Genomic DNA, 18,922 nt, shown 5'->3' with positions numbered 1-18,922 from the left:
AGTACGGCCATATCTGACCCCCCGACAGGAAAAATTGTTACGCGTCGCGGCAGTGTGATTCGCTTTATTATTATCGCTGCTCGTTATCACGCGGCGCCAGAGAGAGAAGCTCTGCCAGTCGGTGTAATGGCGCGACTCTTCATGCGCGCGACTGGCTACGCAGAATGGCGCGATGTTCATTCGCTTGCTCTTCCTCGCCCACGTGCCGCATCGATCGCGTGCGCGCCAAACGCGCAGCGCGAGAAGAAAAGCACGACAAGTACCAGAGATGAACATGAGGTGCTTTAAAGGGAAACCATGCTGAGCATCAGAAGCAGCAAATAAAAAATTCGACCTGTATTATTACTGCGGTTAAAAAGGAAAAGAAAAAAAAGAGAAGCAAGAGAAATAGAGAATCGAGGAGATTTTATGTTTCTCGTAAACTACATATTTCTTCTTGTTCATGAATTTAAGCATAATTTTGTTTCGGTTTGTCGTTTTCATGAATTTTTAGAATCAATGATTTTTAGAATCAAATTAAGGTCATCGAGATCAATCTCAAGACTCATTACAAAAGTAAGTATTAAAAAGATATGTCAAGTGTAAATAGGATAGACGTGCTGACGGCAAAAGTACAATAGAAAAAAATAAAGAATCCGTTAGCTAGAACATATATCCAAGTTGGGATGCAAGAAGGAGAAGAGAAACCGCGAGAATTATGACTGCTGGCATTGCCCAGCTGGCGCGTTTCCGACGCCATGCGGCGCGTGCGTCTATAATTACACGAGCGAATGAGAGTGAGCGAGTGAGCGTCAGCAAAGTCCTGAGGGACGGGAAGACAAAGAGCGATAAAGTTCTGTCCCGTCATTCTCTGTGCAAAAGGAAACTACGTCTGCTGACGTTGAAAACAGCGGAGAAAGGAATAAGAGTAAGCGCAAGGAGATGTTTAATCAGTGATATTACGCAATATTCTACGTAGAGTCATTACATCGAAAGCCCAGCGACTTACTACACCGACGAGTAATGTCATTAGCCAGAGCGCGGAACGCCATGTAAAATTGTCTCAGAAAAAAACCAGCTCGCGGTTTAATTCTCTCTGCAAAAGAGAAGAAAAAAAGGACGAAGGCGCTAGAAGGAAACGTACGCAAAAAGAGTCCGCGGTAGAAATGAAGAGAGAGGAGAGAGAAGTAAAATAATGACTCGACGCGGAGAAAGTAACGAGAGGAAAAGAGAGCTGGAGCTACTTCAGACGAGTCGAGTAGCTGCAATGGTTGCCATCCGCCACAAGAAAGAGAGAGAGAGAGAAGGCGTTAATTAGCGCGGGTGATGACGGTTTTTCACTGTATATATTCGCATTTGCGGCACTTTTTTTGGCCCTCAATTTTTGGCATATCCGTTTAGCGAATACTCGTGGCCTAGGCTACCTCTTATAACGAGCAAGGTTATGACACACTATACTTGCAAAAATTTTTCACTTTCCAATATATGAATTGGATGTCAAATGAAATAATTAGTCATCAAGTAGCTTTTGTATTTTAAAAATTTTTATTTCCCAGATATCATATTATTGCTACGCCGTTGCCAAATCTTTTTTCCAAATTATTAATTCACTCTCCATAATGACTGTTACGCACAAATTTTAGTTACTCATACGATGGAAATTTCTAAATAAAATTTACACCACGTCGGAATGTCAAGAATTAGACACTGGATTTGCTCACAAGTGGCACTGTTTAATTCCTGTTTCAACTTTATAATTTAGTCAAATTATGAATAAATTCCTATAAATAGTTTACAACAGAAAATTTTTATACAATAAATAAATCAAAGCATGGGTGTCAATCCGACATTATTGTAAACACATCTGGAAGCGAAGTTCCCTCTTGATGAAGAAAAAAAATTGTAACTGACGCGAAATACGTACGGAAGCTATTACATAGACCATCATTACGGTATCGCTCACAGCTGTTAAGAGTGAGGTAGAAAACAGCGAGGCGAAACCGAGAGTCAAAGCCAACGAACTGACCCTTCTTCCTCAACCCCAGGCATAGCTTGAACTTGCACGTGACGCCATATATAGATATACTATTTTGCTAGTGATTCCCCCTGCCGGATATTGAACGAATTCTAATTAATTAGTGCGATGCACGTGCCTCTATGAATGGTGAAAAATCGTCCGGTATTTCGAGATCTTTATTAATACGAATGGCGAAATTGCACGTAGCCATTTCTGGAGAAAAGGAATTTCATAATTTTCAGGAAAAATGATATTCCGTTTCAGAGATTCATCCAAAAAGTAAATGTATGAAAATTGGTAAGAGAAAATTATAGGTTAAAAAGAATGGACTCAATTGATTAGTTTGTAGAGTTATTTAAAAAAAAAGTACTTGTCACTGGATATAATTGAATCCTTCTTCCCCCGACTTACTTTCAATATATAAAATAGAAAAAAAAAATATCAATAAACAATCGATAGATACTTTGATAACAAATAAGCCTTCATCAAAGAATTTTGCTAATGATACAACATGAAGCACCCTTAGGATACCACATATAGGAAGACCACATCGGGCGAAAAGGGCCAGCGGAGTAGCTTTGGAGCGCGCGAGTCGGTGCTCGCGTCACCGATCTTCATTGCCGCGAAACGCGATCTCAATCCCTACCGACAGTTCGACGATCAAGCGTCAGATCCCCTAGAGTGGCGATTGCCCTGGCAGCAGCCGCGGCAGCGGCGGTAGTGGCGGCTCGTTTGCATTTAGGAAACCATCAACGCTTAATCGCATTCCTGAGCGCCCCAGGGAAATTGCTACAGCCCCATTACGCCCTCTCTTCCTCGCTCGGTGCCTCTGTCCCGGCGGACAATACAGCCTCAGCTAGACAAACAGCTTTTCCGACGAGCTCTTCTTTTTCCGCGAACAACCCCTTCGCTACACGAGTGCGCGAGCGATGTGCGGCTTGCGTCTATTGTCGAGCTCGAGGGATGAGACGCTCTCTATAGTGCGCCCACGACACTTCAGCTTTTTCACGGAATCGGCGAGTGGGTGAGCTTCCAAGTTAAACACGAGGCTTGGCGAGTTGTTTTGCTTTTTGTTAGCTCAGTCTCACCGCTGACTAAGTAATATATATAATGCATTTTCGTTATCAAATTACACAAACTGGCCATTCAAATGGAACACAGCTATTTATGAGAGAGTCTGAGTGCTTTTCAGGATATATAAAATTTATGCTTTTAATGGGTACATTACTGGACATGGAAATATCGGGTTAATAATTTTCCAAAAATATTTACCAGGGCATTTTTCATAAATCTGCAAAAACAAAAAAGAGCTGATTATTTCGCTCACAAGCTTCGCGAGTCTGCGTAATTGCAGTTGGCACCCAAAGAGAAATGCGGCGCGAGCGCGGAAAAGGGTACAGAGAATATTCGATTTTTTCCACATCGAAAAAGACGTCGGGGAGATATAGAGGTGACAAGTTCAGAGCGTTGGTGGAGAAACGAGCCGAGAATATTAATTGGTCCTAATTATTCGGAGGAGTGTCGGCGGCAAGCCGCGCGTTGCCCGAAAATGAGGAAAGTTCTTGAGGAGAGGAATGACGAGTTGTCGGGGCGAAGCTTTGAAAAGATCGTTTTCTGGAGTACAGTGATTCTCTCATTTATGGTTTTTTTCCTTAAAGTTCGTGCCTAAAAAGGCGGGATATAACGAGATGATGGTCAGATTTGAATTGACATTGCAATTAATACGTCTGACTGAAAAGGATTAACACTACTGTCAGCGCCGCCGCTCTTTCACCCTGGTTACTTCTTTTGTTCGCTATTTTGCTAAAGCTTGCTCGCTCGCTCGCCCAAAGAGCCTTAACAACTCACCAAATCTCCACACACGTGGGCGCGTGGAGGTCAGCTCTGAAAAGGCTTTTATACGAGCGCGCGCATCAAAGAATAGCGCGAGTATAAATTCGCTGGCTTCGACCGTCACGCGTAAAGCGCGTACTCTCTTTCAATTCAAGAGGGAAGCGCCGTATTGATCTACGCACATTCATTTTTTAAAGAAAATATTTGAACGTGATTTTGGATTTTATAATTAATTTAAAGTACATTGCCTTACTCAAATAATGCATTAAATATAGCAGAATCTCCTTTTGATTTATTTAAGTTTAATTAAATTTCGTAAAAGACGAGTCCTTAATTAAAAACGCCAATTAAAAACCGGGCCAAAACAATGAAAATTATCTTCGGATAATCCGCACACGTGACATTCCCCGTGACAATGCAGGAAGGCCGATTCAATTATTTCCAAGCGGACGCGCTGCACGAGCCTCGAACTCTTTACCCCCGCGTCCTTTAATTTCGTGCTCCTGCCGAAATTTATCTGCGAGAGCGACAGAATGAGAAAGAGAGAGAGAGAGAGAGAGAGAGAGAGAGAGCGAATCAAAGCCGCAGGGGGATAAGAGCCAAACGATAGGGCGCAAGCACGAAGGATTTTTATTGCGTAATTAGGACGAGCGTCGTTTAACGCATCGCAGAGCTTACTACTGACAAATGAGCTTTTCGATGAGTCGGCAAAAGCTTCCACGGGATCGTAAACGTTGCGGAAACGTTTGCGAATAATTCCGACGCTTGGCTCTTTTGCAAAAAGTTTAATGAAGCGTAAAAAATAAGCTCTCATTAACGGAAAAATGAATAATAAAACGCTATTAATACAGCCAAGCCCACTTTCGCTGGCGCTCGCTCGCTCGCGCGCGCCTGTAAATTGGATTAGCCATTGTAGAATCCACTTAGGCAGACGTTTGCACGGTTTGACAGATTAGGAGCGTAATTCGAGAGACGCCGCTGTGAGGGGATCTGTGCTTTGCCTACAGGAAGCGCAGTGTGTGGAAGCCAAGGGAAGAAGATGAGGCGCGCAAGTGAATGTCGATTGCCATGGAAATATTCATCTCTCCACTCTTCGTGTGACGGATATCAATAATATTTCATTACTTTTGCAATGGCTTCGAGTAATTGATTCATATCCGATGACATATAAAATTTAATGTTCGTGGTAGGTATTTGGTAAAACATTTTGTTAATATTGCAACATGCCGTTATGGAACTTACAGAGAGCAGGATTGCAACTTTATTAATGAGAACATTTTCACTCGTTAGTGTAGTTCATATTGGGCTCCGCCCGTATGATATTTCAACATACTTTCCAAAAGTTATAACCTAACTATTCCAATAATGACTTCTGTTCGAAAAAAAAAGGACATTGTAACTTTGAAAATTGATTCAAAAGGATAGTTCCTGGAATTGAGTTACATTAACATTTCAGAGTTGCTTGAACCATGTTATAATTCAACTTGCAAAATAAAAATCGGTAGATCCAAGCATTGCAGCTCTGCAACTATAAAGCAAATTTTCCAACGTGATGTCGCGTATCGCAAAGACCACATCAAAACGACCAAGCTGAAATAGTCCTTCTTTGTAAGGTTATTATTATTGCACACTTCGCTCAGTGGTGCGCGACAATATTAAACTCCGTAAATTTGAGGAAGCATTAAGAAAGAAAAAGGAAGACGCTTGGCGCTCGGGGTACAACTGGGTGCTATAACGTGAAACTAATACAGTTGGGGGAGGATGAACAACGCGCGTGACTACGAAATGAACACCATACGTATCATTCCCGAGCGTCTCGCTCGTAAAGCAAGTTTCTCTCGCGGTTATGCATCTGAACTATACTCGGACCTCTCTGTCGATGTGTGTGCGGTTAGGAACGCGTGGCTCGCTGCTGCTACGCACTCCAGCTGTCCATGTGAATGTTATAATGAACCAAAGGAATAACGATCTTTTTAAGGCACAGGAGAGAGATACTTTAGTTTGACATTAATTAATGAATCTCTGCCGTGCGACTTGCATGTTACCAATGCTCCTTCTTTTGTGAAATCACCGAGGCTTAAAATGATTCATCAAAAAACATCGTTTCAATCTTATGCATTATATGTACCGTTTGTTATATATTGCGTGCAAGAAACGCTTCCCTCTTTAACCATAGAAAATGTAATTAGATTACTAATGATACTTGAAACTGGTATTGTAAGCTCGAAACAAAGAAATCACGAAAGAAGGTTGAATTTGCGTGGGTGCTTTGTGAAATTTTGCGATAATCAATTGAAGAGGGCAAAGCGTCGGGGCAAGAGTAATTTGAAAACTTTCCCCGTCGATTGTAGCAGGTAGTTCAAGAATAAAAAGTAATTTTTCAATTGAATTGCTGAGCTGAGCTTTTTAATTATTTCCTTGGCTACGTTTCGTAGAAAAGTAATAAAATTTTACTTTTTTTGCATCCATTTTAATCATTGTTTGATTCTTAGTTTGATAGTGCTGTCATGTGAATCACTGAATGTTGATAAAATAGGGGGTCGGTTGTTATGCATAAAGTATATTTTTTAAATTCTGCGTCATATAGTTGTTAGGAAGGGGCAATAGCAATAGATAAAATCAGAGCGTGCAGAAGCGAGCTAACTCTCACTGATCATCAAGGGAATGAAAGCAACATACTGCAACCATTGAATTGAAGACTGGATGTATGCAGTATTCCACCAATATCGATGTTACTCCATGATTAATTAGCAAATTTTATCCACCACAGCAACACCTATGTTAATTAAATTTTGTCTGCGATACTTACATTTAGGGGAAAATATGGAGACAATCAAACCACTGCATTTATGAGGTTAAATCCATGTAAAACTTGTTAATTTCATCGATTCTCTGGCACGGGAACGCTTATTACTGAAATACTCGTTGAAAGCAAACAAACTCGAGATGCCAGAATGCGCTAGACATCCAAGAGTAGAACATGAGCCTGCGCGAGCAGTAACGCCGCCCATACGAGCCATATGTGCTCCCTGGTTTTTTTTTTAACTCTCGTCTTTGGAGCGTGCGCGCGTGTCTCTGACACCTCGCGTGGGTTACTAACGAAGCAGCGGCAGTGGTATGCTTTTTTGTCTTTTTTTGCTGGTTTTTGCGCAGCCTCTGATGCCTGGCTTAACGAAGGACAAACAGGCTCGGTGTCGTGGAAATGTCGTCGAGATGATGAGGCTGACGGCGTCGTTCTCGTATTAGTCTCTTCAAGAACGATCTTGTTTGTACGCATTTAAGTCAATTAACACCTACTCATGAGTTACGAACTAAGGGTAACTTGAACAAATTTTCTTACGAGTGTCATTAATTAGTACTTTGTAAAGATCATTGAATTTTCTTAGTTTTTATCTGATGAGTTTGATAATTAGAACAATTAACAGATTTTCTTTATGGTCTTCTTGATTATGTTAAAAGGCTTTCAGACTAATTATACCTATAATGCTTTATATAATCTTGTTTTTAATCCTAATACAATTACGGCTACTTTCTCGTATTTTCCCGCAAAGTGAAGACTAAAATTTCTAATTCTTGAAAGTACAATGCGATTACCAAGAGCCCTTAGCGTCGTTTCTACAACCCACTCCACTGAAATTATGAATGATGTTTATTAATGCCATCAACAGCTCAAGACAATCCCACTTTTTCATCGCGTTTGGCTTGAATATACGCAGTCTTCTTTGTCAGATTGATAAACAGAGTGATAGATTGTAATGAAAGTCCTACAAAAGTTTGAGAAAATGTAAAATGACTCTTCATCACGAAGACAATCACAGTTTCGTGTCCAAGCATCATGAATAACGAAAAAGCTCTTCGTTTTTCTTTTTGCAGGGCGAGAGAGGAAGAGAGACTTCGCGAATAAATCATTCACGCGAAGGGGAGTCGAGACGTTGACTTGACAAATGAATTTAAACGCGTAGATGTGCCTTCTTCTCTCGATAAAATTACCTTTCTCACGGTGTGTCGCGCCAGATGAGGACGATGCGCGGAAATGAAGGCAATACAAGTTGAGCGCCGAATTTTCACAATTTCACGGAGGGAAGGGAAGGGTGGGCGAGGGAGAGCTTCGTCTGGCTAAAAGTCACCCTTCGAGACTCGAGCTTCGTTAGATTTTTTAAAGAAAATTTAGCAAGATCGCTCCAAGCGCGAAAAAATTTAAAAAAAAATAAAAAAACATCGTATCCCGTGGTAATAATTTAAGAAATAAAAAAAGCATGGAGTATATATGGACTCATTAGCGTTTATCAAACTATGAGAATGTCTTTGTGAAAGACTTTTAACGACGGAAACGCTCGAGACAGAACAATAAGCCCAGATAGAATATCAAGGTTGCTCTTAGTATCGTTAGAAAGAGAGAGAGAGAGAAGGTGGGGGGGGGGGGAGTAGACAAATTGGCAGCGACTGACTGTGACTGCGAGCAGATAGCGTTGTCGTCGTCGTCGCAGCAGGCAAATAAGTGAGATCGACTCGAATGGAATGGACGGCGAACAAAAAGTCCGGACAAAGACGCTTCTTTTGATGAACTTGGGAGAGTAGGAGGCGCAATTAGATTGGATACGCTTTTCGCGAGTACTAGTGCCTCGCGCCACCGCTGGGAAATAATAAAGTGTTTACACGATTTGCTCGAAAAGTTTCACTTTAATTGAATTTGGTTTTTTTTCTCGATACTAGAACAAAGGCAAGACGGCGGCAACGATGAGTGAGATGTTGACTGTAAATTTAGATTAAGGCCACAGGATACAATACTTTGTACATCTTGATGACGTTTGAGGACTTATTTAGTTCTAATTAAATTAGAGCGAAGTAAATTTCATTTGTTACTGCCTGATGAATTATAACAAGTTTCATATGACATGTACCATTTATTTCGATTAAATTTTCATTTGAATTTAATTAACTAGAAAAGTCGGTTATTTGATATTCGATTTTGTACAAACAAGAAAAAGCAAAAACATTAATTTAATATTTCACACGATTAAAAATAATAATTCTTGCCGCTAATATCGTAAATTAAAAAAAAATAAATAAAAAAGACACGAAAATTAATATTGTTTATCCTCAAATATCCGATTTTAAGGGTTAATTTATAATCAATGTTATTAGAGTAAAAAACTGTTAGTGTTGATTGCGCGGGATATAACATAAAAACTCTTAATTTCTACTTATTTCTACTCATATTACTTTTTAAAATTATAGTATGTTAGCTCAAGCTATGAGAAAAAGTGTAGAAATTAATTTCAGGCTCTTTACTATCTATACGCGTCTCATGCTTGGCGCATCTATGGATTCGCGCGGCGCTCTCCGTACCTGTGTGTTTGATGTGCGCGCGCGCGTGTGTGCGTGTGTGCGAGAGTGATTGCTGTCGCTGCGAGCTACGACCGCTCCGAGATCGCTGGCGGACTTACCTGTGAGACCCCGAGCTGACTAGAGGTGTTATTTCTCTCTCGAGCGTAGTTACGATTCTTCTACTTATATTTTAGCCTAATAAATAATTGTTTTAATTAAATCGAGTTTTCATTAAAACACAACCAAATAAATTCAAAAAAAGTTTGCCTTAATTTGAGTAATGTTTCATATGTAATTATGTAAGGCATGTGAGATGGTTCAACATATTTTTCTTGCATTATGAGACTATTCCTCCAAATCTCAAAAAAATTGATTATTTATTCTTTGACGCTTTTATTGTAAATATAGATTGAACACAATATAGATACATAACCGAATAAAATTAAACATATTATTAATCATGCTGCTTCGTTTATCGTAATTATTGGTAGTACAAGATACGATACAGATAATTCGGATAAACTGTTACACAAAGTCACAAGCAATCCTGAGTTAAACGAATATTGCATTACATCCACACTATTCTCATTTATAAATTGATACTTATCGAATCCGAAACAAAATTATACAGCAACTATAGCAACATTTTTAACGGAAGCTTTGAGCATTAAATCAAGAACGAGTGTGTTTAAGGAGCAATCAAACGGCGTTTATTCGGCATAACTGGCTTTACGAGTTTAACATCTGTTGCACGATCGCACAGCTCTTTTTGTAATTCAATATATCAGGAGACAATTTATCCGAGCGTTTGACGTCCAGTCGAACCGACACACAGCCCCGGCGCGTAATAAATTTTCCGTTCGCGCCTCTCTCTTTCTCTCTCTCACTGTGCTGCTGCGCTATGTCGGACTAAACGAGCTTTTTTCTACTGACTTTTTTCTCAGCCTTCTTTATCAAATCCATTTCGACGCTTGATCTTTCTTTGTTGATCCTCTTTCAATTGAAATTTATCGTATTCTGCATTTCCATTTAATTTCGAAGATATTAAAAGTTGAAAACCAGAAAGCTTTCCATTGCACGATTGCTGCGTGTAATGCAATAACTTTACATGCTAACTTTGGAATGCCAATAGAAGGAAAATGCGTTTGAAGTGTAGAATCAAGAATGAAACAATGAATAAGAAGCTCTCCATCGTAAGCCTTTTTCTTTGCACGCTGTGTAAAGCGGAGAGCTACAGCCCCAAGCACAGCCGGCGCTTATTGAAGGGCGAACAAAGAAAACACGAAAATCTGTAGACTTTGCGCAGACTACGCGCGAAGTAAATAAATCGTCTTATTTTTCTCAGCCATAAAGGACAGCCACGGGGTGATATGAACGAAACGCGAAATAGTATCGAGCGGCAAAGAAGACTAGCTGGATTGCGCACTCGGCGGCGTAAAAAGAAGGCGAGCTGCGGAGACAAAATTAATTTTAGGCGGAATGTAGTGCCCGCGTCGAGCGATAAAACCAGATCGACAAATAAATTACGGAAAAGCACGTGTGCACACGAAGGTTAATTCAGATATACGAGGCGAGCGCGGCGGCTATCCTCGGCGAACGGATACCCCGAGATAAAGTCAGTTACAAGGGCCGGAATGCCGCCTGCGTAATTTTGTATAGGCGACTTTTGAATGAGCCGACAGAGATTACTCGAGTGGAGTTCGTTAACGAGAGCTGCGGCGCGAACAATTCGTGCGCCGCTGCGTGCAAGAAGCGCGCGTGCACGCAACAAAGGACACTTTGCTTTGTTTTGTTTGGTTTTGTTCGACCTGTGGAACTGAATACGATTAAGAAGAACATTCCTCTTGCGTAACAGCAAGTATATGAGTCGTCGTATTTGAACAACCCCAAAGATTGATTTTTTTCTAGAACGCGATATACGGATGGTAAAGTTGAATGAGGCAAAATAAACAATCCGAATTCCCTTCGAAGTGTTTAGTTTTTCCAATTTCGAAGACACGAAATATCTAATTTAGCGCGTCCTCGAAACTTAATGCTGCTCAAACAAACGGTAAAAAATATCGCCTGACCTTTGCGCCACAAATCACAGTAGGATGTCAAGAATGTTTAATCCCTGCAAAGTAAACCTAGCAATTCAAGGTAAATCCGTGAAGTGCGGAGAGCGAGGAAAAAAGTAAATCAAACACAGTGGCCCGGCCGTCGCGCAAAGAAAGCAAACAAAGACAAGCAAGCATCTCGCAGGTATTACGTCCGACAGAAGCTCGTAAGTCCTTTCGCTCCCAGCCGTAAATCCGCTGTGCCACGTGTGATACGGGCGTCGATATTCGCATGTATGGGATTTCAGACCCATAAATAGCCATCTCGTAGCTTCCTTTTTTTTGCACTTTCCGGGCAGAGCACGTTCAAGTTGTACGCGTGCGCGCATATTATTTATAGACGTTTTTATACCGCGCAAGAACGGAAAATTCACTCGGACTAATGAGCTGGCGCAGGCTGAATCAACATTTGTCTCGAGCTTATACCCGACGATTCTTAAAGTTTCATTTCATTTAGATGCGTTTTAGATTCTCAAAAGGAAATTAAAAAAGTTTATTCATACTGAAACCTTATTATTAATTTACTCTATGAATGTTTTCGGACGTACGTACTAGAGGTTTGCTGAATAGACAGTTGTTAGAAAATTCAGAGTTTACTTTCTCGACTTATTTGAGATAACTTTTGTTAAATATTAAACGCTGATTCAACTTCAATTGAAATATATGAAACTTTCTGCTAAAGGTTTAAATTGTTCAGATCCTCAAAATGTATAATATCTTGCGCAGGGATTTTGCCAAAATCTGCGCAAGATATCTACTATCTGCGCCAAGCATCCTCCTCTTCGACATATTCTGTAATGCCAAGACACAAGCGTTAACATACATTTTCTCTAGTGGATTAGCTTCATTTTACAGTAGTCTCAACAATAGTACATCAAAAGTGCCATTACGACACAAATCGGATCATTAAGCGAAATTACCAGGCTCGCGTACACAGCAGCAATATGTGCGCTGTAACAATAGTATATCGTCGATGAAGAGTAAACTCTGGAGACAATGTGAGCTGGCGAAGCAGCAGCCGCGGCAGCCTCATCATCCATATTTGCATGGTATCGCGTTTTGGCGGCCGCGATCGCACAACAAGCTTGCACCTGACTACACACACAAAAGAGCATCGGGTCGTCGCGAGATTAATGGCAATTGCACGCTCGGACGCACGGCCTTCTCCCTCCCTCCCTTTCTCTCTCTCTCTCTCTCTGTCTCACTCTCTCGTTCTCTCGTCGCGACCCTATGAGTTATCGTCGACGCGTCTCGAGCGTGACTGCACTGTGTTACACGCTCGGCAGATCGCCTAACGAGCTATACTCTTCGTTTGAGATCTTTTGCTCTCTCTTTCTTTCTCTTTCTGCGATATATAATATAGATGCTTGTCCATTTGGCACTTACCGTGTAACGCCTTCAGGTAGGCTTTTCCAGCGTTGATTAGCTGTCTGGCTCCAGGGTTGAATTTGTCCAGTATGTTCTGCAATCAGACGGAAAACGAGAGAAATATTAAGCTACATATATCGGTTAGCAGTGTCATTAATCTTGCGTGGCCTCACGGTAAACAAGCGATTTGATTTCATGAGATGTCGCTTTCACGCTCGCAAAATCTGCTTTGAATATAATTGCACACGAGCGCGTATAAAACGGATCGTTGCTCATCAAAGTTTGAGCTCGGCTCGCAACAACTGGTCATGTAAAATCGTATAGCTGGCTAAAAACAAGACCAATAGTCGGCTGCTGTAATGTCGTGAATAGCGCGATAATTAATTAGTTTAGTAGTTGTTATGGATTTCGCATCGTGCGTTGATGCTATCAAAGTACGCGCTTATGCTTCACAGAATATATATAGTCCGATGCATAGTTTCTGTACATGTTTTGCTTATAACTACTCGGAAAAGTTACAGAGCTTTGGTGGTAGTAAAAAAAGAACTTGTTGATGATACACAAGCCAGACAAGGGCTTTCGAGTGGATAATTATGCCATGGATATAATGGAAAGTTTCGAGGGTACATGGTGCTCGTTCACGCGTGATCCGTCGAGTACCTCGACTGATTATTACAAGCATCATTATCATGTCTCTCGCGCGCCATTGTTTGAAGAATAGTTTCATTACTTGACCCGATTCGTTTGGACGAGTACCGTGAAACTTAGTTGATTTTTACGAGCGAATCCAGCTCTCGGGTTTTTCTTTTCTTGTTGCAGACTACAACTAGTTCCGTCGTGCGGATCAGTCATTGATAATTTTGATATTACGACAAGCTCGACAAGGGCGCAAATTCGGAAAAAGCTGAAAACTCTCAGCGAGGAAATGGGAAACCCCCTCGAAGAGAGAAGCGACAGCTGTGGTACAAAGCGAGGGACAAGACGATAAACGGAGATTCATCCTCTAGGTTAGGTATGCGAGGCGAGTGAGCGCTAAAACTTGTCTGAGCAGCAGCTTTCGACGCATATCAGCTTTGACGCGCGGCTCCCCGCCCAGCGCTTTGACACTCTCTCTCTCTCTCTCTTCCTTGGCTGCGTTTTGCCTTTCTTTTCGCTTTGATCTGCGGAGACATTGTGCGAATCGCGGTCTTTCTCGAGTTTCACGGATTAATGTGAACGTGACGAGCAAGGTGGTTGCGCTTTGTGCTAGAGGCTGTGGTTACTCTATATGACTCTGATTATTTGCGGTGAAGATACATTACATAGTATTATAATAATCGAAAAGTACGTGTATCTGCCATTACCTGTCATATGTTTAGAGTAAATTTTGGAAATATAAACTAAACTCTTTTTAGAGATTTAAATAGACGTACGAACAAAGCGACGGTCGGATAATCGGCATTTGAAATGACACGTAAAGTCCATGAGAGCTAGATATATAATATTGAAAAAAAGATGATAAATTTTAAAGATGGATATGACAGAAGCTCTCTTTGAATCGCTGTTGGAACAAGAGAGGGAAGGAATGTTATAGCCAAGCACCGTCATTTTACTGAATGCGTCATTATACAATATTTCTTAAGTGCGCCCGTTCGCACAGTACGATGATGTAATCCACGTACGTACAGCTTGCGTATCAACGAAAGTCACGTATAATTAAAATTTTGCATACACGCAAAACTACGTACATATCTGGTCGCTATAACTTTCACACGACAAGTTATGTTATTTGTTATGAAATCCTTGTAATTACCATTTAGCCCCTTCCCCTTCTCTGTCTCTCTCAATTTCACTCGATCAAAAATAAAAGACACTTTCGTTCAAGCCTACTTGGTCGGAATGAAAAGAGCGGCACGAGCAACAAAAAATTCATTTCGTGGAAACAACATTGGACTATAAGCTGCGCGCGCGGCCATTCAATAAAGCCCCCCGAGCCCGCAATCCAATAAAAATCCCATCGTCCGGCACTTATCAAACAAACTCGTAAAAAAGCTTTCGGCCGCTCGCTAAACTCGACTTGGTAAACGAAGGATTGACCAACGCGAACAAGGCTGGATAACATTCAATCTCCCGCGAGGCGCAAGTCGCTCGGAGAGAGTGGAAGACGGCGCGGCGCGCTTGGGTGCCGTAATCAAGGAGCCGCCACTAGCTGCGGTTATCTAGGCGAGGAGTTTGCGCGCCGAGCTAAATCGCAAGATTATTTTAATTAACGTTTCGCTCGCTTTGTATCTTTATTCATTTGCGTAAAGGACGTTATCGCTTGCGAGATATACGGCGTCGGTGTAGTGCGATAAAAATCTGCAGCGCGAAAGTTGCCGCGTCGAATAACCAAACGCAGGATAATCTGTACGATTCAAGCATGAATACTGCCGTCGATTGGGCAAATAATTTAGCTATCCCGCGGCTTATCGCGGCACGGCAGCAAACGGGAACTATTTAACTCTAGTCAAAGCGCTCCGTCCGTCCGTGTTGCTCTTCCTTGGCGTCGCCGCCACCGGAGTTAGGATTCGGCCGATAGAACTTGCTCCGTTGGTCGCCGGCAATCTTAAGATTAGTCTGTCGGATTTGCCGCGCGCGCGCGCGGTGACGGCCGATGCGGACTTGTCGATGGATGATACGTCGCGCGTGCGGCTATGCGAAACCTAGCGCGGTTCGTGAGATTTCATGGCGGATATTTTCGTTTTAACGAGCACTCCATACGACAGCTAACGGCGTAACCTACTTCGTTCGATTGCCGACATATTGCCTTGATTTACGCGTATATCAAAGCAAACATATATGTACATATATATAAATATTCCGGCTGCATCACGTTCATTCCTATTAATTAACGTCTTGAGCTGTACCTCTTATTGTTTTAGCTACGCTGTTTTTCATGTCAAGTATTTAAAAAGACGTTAATCTTCGCCAGTGTTATCCGTAATTTGATATTGTTAAAGCTATTCAATTTATGAGTAACGTTCTTTCGTAAAAAGACACACATCTGCAGACAATGTTGCGGAATGCGTATAACTTATTTTCCAGAAAAGAACTCGAACCCCTCCTTAATATTTCGCTTGTCAGTTATTTTCACAGCTCGACAACCCTAAAAAGAAAACGAAGAACAGTTCCTCGGACGCGACAGCTCTTCGCGAGTCTTCACCAAGCCTGCTCATCGAAGAACACCTCAAAAATGACGTAATGAAATATACGAGGCAAGAACAAGTGAAACAGCTTTCCACGGTGAAACGACGCCATAAGTTCTCCAACTTGCGTGCGGTTTCATAACACGCGTCATTTTTACCCTCTGCGCTACTCCGCGCGCACGACTTTCTCCATACACGTGCCTACACTTCTTATCTCTCGTTTTTCATCGAGTCGAGCGCAGTTCTCCTTTATCTCTGGCAGCAGACAGAGGTACACATGAAAATGCGCGAGCGAGACTCACACACAAATCGTAATAAATTTTAATGAATAATTTATAGGGCAAAAGTGCCTTTAAGTGATTTTGTCAGTAGCCTACGCTCGATGTAGCTTCAATCGCGCAGAGCATTCTCGTTCCCTACAGATTTACGTTTATGTGCAAATGGTGGTTTCCCCCTTCGATTTATCGCTCTTGGGAAAGAGTGCGCTATCCGTATGCCATAGAAAAGTCAAATGATCGCTGTCAAGCCCAGAGTTGCCAAATTATGTCAGAGAGTAGTTGCCGGTGTATTTACATCACTTTGATTTCCGCGCCGAAAGGCGCTCTCTCCACTTCGCACGGCGCAATCGGCAAAGTACATTCGCTTTAGTGCAAACGATATTGAACGTCGATGTAATCAGAATCTCATTTCGGGCTCCTTTATCTGAAACTTGGCTCCCGTATCGATAATACCAATCATAATCATTCGGCGTTGCCGCGTGCTCCAGCTCCTCGCTTTTATCTGGCGCATCTCAATTTTTAAGCGCGTCTCCTCACCTCTCGGCATTCCCATCTACTATCTCCGCGGCTCTTATTCCATTCTTTTCTTGCTCTCTCGCTTTTTTCTTTTTTCACTCAGCCGAGCTTATCGGACCTCATAAAACGTCGACGGGAGGCACATTAACGCTAGTCGCGCGTACTCGCCAATTATCTGCGCCTGCACGCGTGAATTCTAGTCTGTGCTCAGCTTGCGCAACGATTTCTTATATATATATACATGCTTCAAGAGCGAGCGCGGTCAAGAGAGCGCATTTCTTGCGAGCAGTGATTTCATTTTAAACCGTTGTAATGCAGGGAAAACAGGTGAAATGAGAGTAAGCAGGTTGGATGTTGTGCGCGCGCGCTATTAACCGCAATTGCAAGTTTTGAAACGCGAGGGAGTGTGGGGGGTAGATTTTAGAAATTTACGAGGACAATTGTGAAATTCAAGACACAGAAAGAGAGAGAGAGAGAGAGAGAGAGAGAGAGAGAGAGAAAGAGAGAACGAATGGTCGTTTAATGATAAATGACGAAATTTCAAGCGCACGAAGAAAAAGGAGACATTTTTCGCGTACGCACAAGTGTAAATATAATCGAGGTCTTGCATGCGCTTGGCGAAACCGGTCTCCGTTTACATGCGATGCTCGTTGACCCGGCGGCATCTTTCTCCCGACCACACCTGCGTGCCTACCGTAATCGCCCGTCATTTCGTGGCTGATATACGATCCCCTTGGCATATAGCCCGAGTCGATGACTTGCCCATCTCGATACTTGGATACTTGGATACGATGTGAGCCTCAAATTGATTCTCTCGTTAGCCGCATGACCAACCAATTTGCCTCAATGCGAGAATTGTTTTCTGTGATATTCCAACAATATGACACAGCCGCGTCAAATAATACGCATCAACGTATCAATTAACTCATCCGCCGCGTACGTCGAACCATCGATCAGCGTTTAAAATTACAATACGTTAAACTTTCGAGAGTAGTCGCAGGCTCTGTCGAAGATTGATAGTCAGCTCTCGGGTGTAACTAAAGGTCCTTCAACCCGACGGCAGCCGATCGCCGTGCCACTAATCATTCATTTTCTTCGAAAAACCAGTCTCTCGTTCCTTTCGGCTTTTCTTTTGCATTTTTTTCACGCAAACTCGAAGGAAACGATGCCGTTATCAAGAGCCAAAGAAACGAAACAAAGCTGAGCGACTGCCCAGTAAATAGAGATACGGTAGGCGTGGAGGTTGTGAAGCAGAAACTTTATCGTACACAGAGGAAGATCGCGCGCGCGCGCGCTCGCGGTGAATGTCGAATAACGGTATGACCACGGGATGCATGAATTTTCGTGTGAGACGTATGAATGGCTTGCAGTACGGGGACACGCTTCTCTCGTTCTTTTTATTTTCTGAGCGACGATAATTGATTGCGTCGCTCGGAATTTCGCTGGCGTGTCTTGGCGTTTTTGCCACCGGATGGGGATTCGATGTCTTATGGTGAGATTTTGTTTTGCTGTCTCGTAAATTTGTCCAGGTGGAGAAACTATGATCATAAGCTGGCTGAAACTTGGAAAGAGCTTCACGCGTTGGAGAATGAAACTTTATGAAACTCATAGTTGTATTTAAGCCTTGTATTACAATTATTCTACGATGAAAGTACATGCCTTAATTATTAAATAACTATTCTATTAAATAGGAATGAACGTTAAAATAAAAGCTAAACGCACATCGTTATGGTTACTCGAAAATGATATAGTATTTTTGATAAGTTTCATTCACTAGACAAGCGCGGCCGATAAATCTCAAAATTCTCCCTGATAAACATCCCTGATAAACAATTAAAGACTCGCACAGTGTATCAAATGTCGAGACTTTCGTAAAAGAATGAATTCCTAATTTAATGACATGCATTGCAGAAGAATTTCCGCGCGTATAACCGACTGGCAATTTTTTTTAATAGTTACATGTTTCACGCTTCGTACTTGGAAAGCGGTTAACGCAATTTTCATAATCAGTAATGAAATCGGCTCGTTTATGCTTATTCCGCCATGCTAATTGGCGTTTCACATATTTTACGTAAAAATCGGTTTTCCTGTCAAACGCTTAACGTATAATAGTTATACAACGCCCAACTAAAAATGTCATCTTCATGAATAAGAGAAACAAGCCACGCATTTGATTCACTAAACTACTGTCATTTTAAAAATGTTGAAATTCATTCTATAATATTACAATTATTGAAGGACTCAATATAGAACTAATAATTTGCTGTTTTTTGTAACTCATGGCTTAAATTCAATTTCAAGATAGCACCATGTTATGTCACGTTTAATGAAACTGCTCAAAGT

At 41.7% G+C, this 18,922-nt stretch overlaps 1 protein-coding gene across 1 annotated transcript in view; it reads right to left on the bottom strand.

Annotated features, from left to right (window-relative positions):
- Positions 1-18,922, bottom strand: part of LOC131667931 (trichohyalin) — an 80,906-nt gene that overhangs the window by 37,490 nt on the left and 24,494 nt on the right. The window contains exon 3 of the mRNA XM_058941707.1: positions 12,640-12,715. Within this exon, the coding sequence (XP_058797690.1) occupies positions 12,640-12,715 (76 nt within the window). The remainder of the gene's footprint in view (positions 1-12,639; positions 12,716-18,922) is intronic.

The sequence above is a fragment of the Phymastichus coffea genome, unplaced genomic scaffold (genome assembly GCF_024137745.1).
Source record: "Phymastichus coffea isolate CEN01 unplaced genomic scaffold, Cenicafe_Pcof_1.1 PCOF00072, whole genome shotgun sequence".
Classification (NCBI taxonomy): domain Eukaryota; kingdom Metazoa; phylum Arthropoda; class Insecta; order Hymenoptera; family Eulophidae; genus Phymastichus; species Phymastichus coffea.
This window is presented reverse-complemented; position numbering and strand designations above follow the sequence as displayed.